Source organism: Humulus lupulus, chromosome 8 (assembly GCF_963169125.1).
Source record: "Humulus lupulus chromosome 8, drHumLupu1.1, whole genome shotgun sequence".
Classification (NCBI taxonomy): domain Eukaryota; kingdom Viridiplantae; phylum Streptophyta; class Magnoliopsida; order Rosales; family Cannabaceae; genus Humulus; species Humulus lupulus.
This window is the reverse complement of record NC_084800.1, coordinates 71,061,176-71,069,124: the sequence shown is the minus strand read 5'-3', so window position 1 is coordinate 71,069,124 and position 7,949 is coordinate 71,061,176. Positions and strand designations below refer to the sequence as shown.

The following is a 7,949-nucleotide window of genomic DNA, read 5'->3' as shown; positions in this document are numbered from 1 at the left end:
CTCAGCTCAAAGGAGCTGGTAGTGCAGAGGCATTTCATTTATATTCAGAGGAACAATACAGACAAAAACAGAGGCCAATGTCATGTTGACAGATGGCATAACTAACAAGAGAATATTCTATAGGTGAGAATCAAAATAGTACAGCAATCATAACAAAATTATAACGGAAAGATGCTCTTGGGATTGCCTCATTCACAGCTGTCATTGTCCAGGTATTTGGTGTCGTGTACACTGTCATTAGTGCTATCATTAGCACTGTGATTAACTTTCTTAACTGATATGGATTTATTATTATTGTTATTATATTAATTTTATATATACATTCAAATATGAGGTGATGAGAATGACTTTCACTAATTGTGGTGATGATGATGATGATATCTGGGTTATGTCATTATACATATATATATTTTGGATTATTGTTAGAGATGTATATATGTCATTTAATTTCATTTTAAATAATAATTGATTATCACTATAAAAATAAATTTAGATTTTTTAGTAATGTGGTAGTAACCGGTTACTACTATCAATTTTAACTGTCATGGCAAGTACTCGAGTGAATTGTAATTGGTTACTGACAGATTTTGAAGAAAAACAATAACAGATTAAAATACATCCAGTAAAGAAGAAGAAGGTAACCGGTTACCCCTATTAAAATAACTGATTGATAACTAGTTACTGAGCCAAACCTAGAAAATAAAAACTTAGAAAATAAAAAATTAATATAAGAAGTAGTAGTAGAAGAAGAAGAAGAAGAAGAAGGTGGTGGTAACTGGTTATCCCTATCAAAATAACAGTTAATTGGTAACTAGTTACTTAGCCAAATCTCTAAAACAAAACAAAAAAATTACATCTGAAAAACAAAATCAAATATGAAAATAACCAAGAAGAAGAAGATCGAAGAAGGTAACTGGTTACTTAGGTAGTTTTATAAAGAAAACTAAATCTGAAAAATAAAATCAGATTTAAAAATAACACATGAGGACTAAGATTAAATAAGGTAATGGTTACAACTAGGTCCACAAAAAAACTCAGATCTGAAAAATAAAATAAAATCGTGACAGTAACTGGTTACTTAGGTAGTTTTATAAAGAAAACCAGATCTAAAAAACAAAATCAGATTTAAAAACAATCATGAAGAAGGAAATTAAATTAGATAACTGGTTACAGCTAAGTCTACAAAAAACTCAGATCTGAAAACAAAACAGAATCATGACAGTAACTAGTTACTTAGACAGATTTAGAAAAAAAAAACTAGATTTGTAAAAGAAAACCAGATCAGAAAAGAAAAGAAAAAACAGATCTGGAACAATAAAGAAGACGCAGAAGAACGTAAAGAAGAAAAAGAAGAACGTGAAAACGAAGAAGAATACGAATCGGAAATGGTGTCGGCGTTGACCAGAGATACGTCGTTCATTTGCTGGTGTAAGAGAGCTCCTATTATTGTGAGAGAAAATGGTTGCCTGCCATTGTTGTGAGAAAAATGAAGAGAGCAAGTGAAGAATACTTGAGAGATTGAGAAAAAGAAGAAAGTAAGAGAGAGTGTGTGTGAGTATTTTTTTAATGGTATTTTGTTTATAGTATTTGGTGTGATTCCTATGTTTTAAACTTTTTGTTTTTGCTAAAATTAACATATTTTGTCGCATAACTTGAATGCACAGTATTCCCATATTTTTGTAAAGTTCTCCTGATCTATCTTCATTATTTTCTGTGATTTTCGATGCTTTTCTGTACTCTTTAGCATGTCAGTTGTTGGCAGTATGACATGATTGTTTTGGGACAATACAAGAAGAGATTTCTTCGTTATAATACAGGTATTTGCTACAGAAAATTCTCAGCTGTATCCAATGTTGATCTTGATGGAACAAAAACTCAAGAATGCATTCCCTGGGTTGGCCAAAGAGCTGACCCAGTTCGTCTTGTGCATGAAATCTTGCAAGCTTGCTCAAGGACAGGGGCAATCATGGAGGGACAAGCCTGCCATTCCCAGATCATCCGTATGGGGTTTCAAACAAACACTTTAACGTCGAACATGCTCATAAATTTGTACTCCAAATGTGGGTTAGTTGATTGTGCTCGCAAAGTGTTCGACGAACTGTCTGAGAGGAGTTTAGTTTCATGGAATACGATGATTGGATCACTAACCCGAAGTGGGGAGGAGCGTGAAGCACTTGGTCTCTTCTTGAAGATGCAAAGAGAAGGAAATTCTTTAAGTGAATTCACTGTTTCGAGCGTTCTTTGTGCTTGTGCCGGGAAATTTGCTGTGTTTGAGTGTAAACAATTGCATGCTTTTGCTGTTAAGGCGTCAATGGATTCGAATGTCTTTGTTGGGACTGCTTTGCTTGATGTTTATGCTAAGTGTGGTTTTATAAAGGAAGCCAGTTGTGTTTTTGATTGTATGCCGTATAAGAGTCTTGTTACGTGGAGTTCAATGATGGCAGGTTATGTGCAGACTGCACTGTATGAGGAAGCTCTGGCTTTGTTCCACAAAGCTCAAGTGCTTGAACTGGAAGCAGACCCCTTTGTATTTTCTTCTGCTATTTGTGCTTGTGCAGGCCTTGCGTCTCTGAATGAAGGGAACCAAGTTCATGCTGCTCTATGTAAAGCGGGATTTGGATCAAATATATTTATTGCTTCATCACTTATAGATATGTACGCAAAATGTGGTGGCATTGAAGAATCATACACTGTGTTTCGATGTATAGAAGAAAGAAATATTGTCTTGTGGAATGCAATGATTTCTGGATTTGCCAGACATGCTCGTTCCCTTGAGGTTATGATATTATTTGAGAAGATGCAACAGATTAGTATGTTCCCAAATGAAGTGACTTATATTTCTGTGTTATCTGCTTGTAGTCATATGGGATTGGTTGAAAATGGAAAAAAGTATTTCGAACTTATGAGCAAAGAACACAATGTGTCACCAAATGCTGTGCACTATTCAACCATGGTTGATATTCTTGGCCGGACAGGGTTGATTGTTGATGCCCATAACTTGATAGAGAACATGCCATTTTCTGCTACTGCTTCCATGTGGGGATCACTCTTGGCTTCTTGTAAGATTCATGGGAATCTTCAGTTAGCTGAGGTAGCTGCTGAGCATTTGTTTGAAATGGAGCCCGAGAATGCAGGAAATCATATTCTGCTTTCTAACATTTATGCAGCAAACAAAAAGTGGGAGGAAGTTGCAAGAACAAGGATGGTTCTTAAGGAAAGCGAGGTGAAGAAGGAGAGAGGTAAAAGTTGGATCGAAGTTAAGAACAGGGTTCACTCGTTCATGGTTGGAGAAAGAAACCATCCTAGAATTGCTGATATTTACTCGAAGTTAGATGATTTGGTTGAAGAATTGAAGAAATTGGGTTACCTAGCAAAGGCTGAAGATGACCTTCACAGAGTTGAAGATTGCAGAAAACAAGAACTTTTGAGGCACCACAGTGAGAAGCTTGCTGTTACTTTTGGCCTGATGTGTTTGCCTCCGAGTGCACCTATTCGAATCATGAAGAATCTTAGGATCTGTGGGGATTGCCATTCATTTATGAAGTTCACATCAAGTGTTGTAAGGAGGGAGATCATTGTGAGGGACACAAATCGATTTCACCATTTTAAGAATGGAAGCTGTTCTTGTCAGGATTTTTGGTAAAAATGCTGGTTCTACAAATGTAGATTGGATGTTGTGAAACGAGTTGAGCTTTTTTTTTATAATTTTTTTTCTCTTTCAATAAACTATAATTTTTACAGGAGAAATTTTGTTTTTAACACTAATGATCAAGTCATTATTATTTTGTTTTTGTCAGGACGATCAAGTTATTATATGATTACTTTTGACAAAGAATATATGTGTACCACCCAAATTACAGAATATAAGTGTACAAGTCAAATTACTGGCACAACCTAGGTCCTCCTAAAACTACCAACCAAGCATGAAACACAAAGCCACCTTGATGAAATGAAAAAGGATATATAGCTAGTTATCGATTTTAGAGCAGTAACTAGTTACAGCTGAAAACTTAAAAACTTGGTAACCATTTAATGTACCATGTTGGTAACTGGTTACAATTGAAACTTAAAAAGTGGAAAACCGTTAATAATAATATGCTATGTTTGTGGCCAGTTACTACTATATAATTTGTACCAGTTACGGTGTCATGTTTGTAACAGGTTACCATTATAAAGACTATAACAATCATTGTGTTATGCTTGTAACTTATTACCATTATAGAATATGTAACCAATTAATATGTCATGTTTGTAATTGGTACTACTATAGAATCTGTAACCAGTTACTGTGTCGTGTTTGTAACTAGTTACCACTATAAAAACTATAACCAATCACTGTGTTATGTTGTAACCTGTTCTATTTTAACCAGTTACCACTCTAAAACTATAACCAATCACTGTGTTCTGTTTGAAACCGGCTACCACTTTAAAAACTACAATAAGTTACTATGTTATGTTTTAACAAATTAGTAATTGGTTACTTTCCTAAAATTAAAAAAAATTGGTTAATAATTATTGTGTATTTTAATTAAACAAGTTAGTAACACATTCTGCCATATCTCTATTCTCCTTGGCCAATTAGAAAAATATTTACTAAAAAATAAAAATAAATTTATCAAAATTTAACTAATGGTGTGGAATATGGACAAATTTTACTAATTGTTGCTAATAATTCACAATAAAAGAGAATAGTATCTATTTGTTTATTTGATACCAAACCGTATTAGCACTCTAGCACCACAATTTCAAATTTCATTTGAAGAAGCTGTACAGTGTACTAGTATATATATATATATATTCAAATTATAAGTAATTATTATATATGCTTATATGTAAAAATGGTGCATATATATATATTTATATAGAGAGTACTTTTAATAGTTACTGGCATGGATGGTTACTTTAATAATAATTATTGGATTAATATGAATGATCCATATTTATAATTGTTAATTAATATTTCTAAAAATAAATTTTGACTTTTTCAAATTTTTAGAATGGCTACCTAATGAAATGACAGTCACATTTTTATTAAACAAAGAATAAAAAAAATATTATTTAATATTTGTTCTCTATTAATTCTTCATTCTTAATTCATTCATTTTATCCATTCCATGAGAAAAAAATTAATTTGGAATTAATGGAAATAATTAATGTGACAATTATCTTTCCAACTAATATTTATTGCCTAATTAATCTAAAAAATTCAAAATTATTGATTTTATATATTTATTTTCATCATCATTATATTAATTCCTTATCAAAAACTTATTTAGTGATTTATGACAACCATGATAATAATCATTAAAAAGTCTTCTATATATAAATATATATATATACCTTACGTGCTAGTATACTTTGAATTGTTAGTAATGTATTTGTTTAATATACATTATTAATATATAAACAACCTATATTTATTTATATCTCTTCTTTATAAAAAGTGTGTAGACAACATAAATTATTGGTTTTAACGATTTTTTTTGTTAACTTTAACGAAATATTCTCTCGTATTGTTTACAGTGACAACCTCACGTTGATACAAGGATATGAAGTTTTAGAAGAATAAAAGTTTAGTACAATATACGACACCTTTCTCTCATAAAATAAATGATACAAGTAAAGAACATAGAGAGAGACGCAAGCACATTATAGAAATATAAATACAATTTAGGTAGAAGTGTGTGCAACAAGTGTTTTAAGAGAAATAATACATATATAAGTTCTGAACACTTGTAATAGTTTTATACTATAATATAATAGGAAGATTTCTCAATGGTTACTACCCATAGATGGGTACTAATAATTATGGTGATGTGGCAATATGGTAACTTGGTATAGTAAGTCACCAACAGGTTATTTTTATTAATTTAGTTATTATTTTTTTTATCATAATTAATCTTTATATATAAATTTTAATCTTTATATAGAATTTGACATAATTTTAATTAGCCAATATGTAAGTCCATATTGCTTTTTTAATCTCTCTGTTGTGTGATCAAATGTAATACTAATATTGAGACCATTATATCATGTTTATATAAATTTGAGAGACTATTATCCATTAAAAACATTCATGATTCTGAAAGATTAATTTGAGAGATTAATTTTTTACTTTTTAAAACAGGTCACGAACATGATAAGGTTCCTAGTGGACAGCTACAATACACCTATCCCAGCCATACTTGAGATCCCATCCAAGGATCATCCATACAACCCTGCTCATGATTCAGTTCTTTCTCAAGTCAAGTACCTCTTTTCTGTTGAATCTGTGGCCTCAGATAGACGTTGAGAACTGCCGATATTCTCTTAGTGAGATGGCAAAACAACATAGCAGTCAGTCCTCAGGCTGATAGAGTTTAGTATCTACTTTGGCTCTTGTGACGCACCTTTGTATGCTATGCATAGCAAGTGAGTTGCTCATCTGCATCTCTATCAGATTCTTTTTGTGCATATTTGGATTCTACCTACCATAAGAATAAATCATGACAACATAATTAAAGGACATGATTGAGCTAGTTGGTGTGATTCTTTTCATTCATTTGATGGCCTTCCTCAGAATCTTATTCGTAAGAACATACAAATTTCCCAATTTGGGTTTTTGTTTTATGCCTACCCCAGTTCAGATATTCAAGTCCTCTTAGTTGTAGCTCTCTCATAAAGCTGAAAAATAAATCTTGAATAACTAGTTTCTTTTTTCTAGAAATTCATTGAAGACCACCTCTTCTCTCCACTCCAATCTATGAGAAAATTTCTAATAATATCTATAAAGAATTATGAACAAAAATCTGAAGTGGATATCAAAGGGAAATTTGACTTTTTATGCTTAATATGGGGTTGTAATTCAAATTACAAAATAATGCCAATTTATTTTATGATACCCAAATTACCCTCATTTGTCTCTTCAGTTTCCCTCTCTTTCTTTCTCTCGAACTCCCTCCTCCGCCTACAGTTTCCCTTTCTATCTTTCGGACGAAACCAGTCGACCGCTCCCCACCGACGTCGATCCCGATGAGTCTCGCGACAACCGCCGACTTCCCGAGACCGCACGACAACCGTTGATCCCCCGAGACCCGCACGACGTCGATTCCCCCGAGAACTGAACCCAACTCCGAGTCCTCCTCGAGTCTTCCCTCCTCCGCCTCCGTCCTCCCCGAGACCTCCCTCCTCCGCCTCCGTCCTCCCCGACCCACTAAGGTCGATCTCCCTATTGTATTCTGTTGTATAAATATGTTTATATGTATATATATTTTTTGAATTTTTTGTGTGAATGTTGTGACTTTTTTCGTTTATTGCATAGTTTACGAATTGTTTTGAGCATATTGATATGCTTTGTTTGAGTATTTTGGAATGGGTACGTTGAAAGACAACTGTGAGTTTTTGCCTGGTTTTTTTTATGTTGCTCGATGGTTCGATGGGGGGTTCGATGGGAATCGATGGTTAGGCATTTAGAGGGTTCGATGCATACTCGATGGGTACTCGATAGGGGTTCGATGCATACTCGATTGGGTTCGATAGGTTAGGTCATTTGGGGTTTAAGGTTGTGCTTCTGTGATTTGATACATGCTCAATCATGGTTCGATGCATGCTCGATGGGGGTTCGATGCATGTTCGATGGAGTGGTTTTTATGTTGGGTTCGACGGTGGTTCGATGCAGGCTATAGGGTTGTTCGATAGTGGTTCGATGGGTGTTCGGTGGGTACTCGATTGGTGTTCGATGGGTGTTCGATGCATGCTCGATGGTCATTCGATGCATGCTCGATTGGGAACCCATAGGGTAGGACCATTATGGGTTCCAGGTTTAAACCTAAGAAATTAGATGCATGCTCGATGGGGGTTCGATGCATGCTCTAGGTTTGTTCGATAGGTGTTCGATGGGTGTTTGGTGGGTACTCGATAGGGGTTCGATGGGTGTTCGGTGGGTACTCGATAGGGGTTCGATGCATGTT

At 34.1% G+C, this 7,949-nt stretch overlaps 1 protein-coding gene across 1 annotated transcript; it reads left to right on the top strand.

The window, feature by feature from the left end:
- Nucleotides 1-1,480: 1,480 nt before the first annotated feature.
- On the top strand, nucleotides 1,481-3,794 carry LOC133793869 (pentatricopeptide repeat-containing protein At5g04780, mitochondrial). Its single transcript, XM_062231117.1, has one exon. It carries the CDS (start codon nucleotides 1,769-1,771, stop codon nucleotides 3,641-3,643), a length of 1,875 nt encoding a protein of 624 aa, XP_062087101.1. The 5' UTR covers nucleotides 1,481-1,768; the 3' UTR covers nucleotides 3,644-3,794.
- The last annotated feature ends 4,155 nt before the right edge of the window (nucleotides 3,795-7,949 follow it).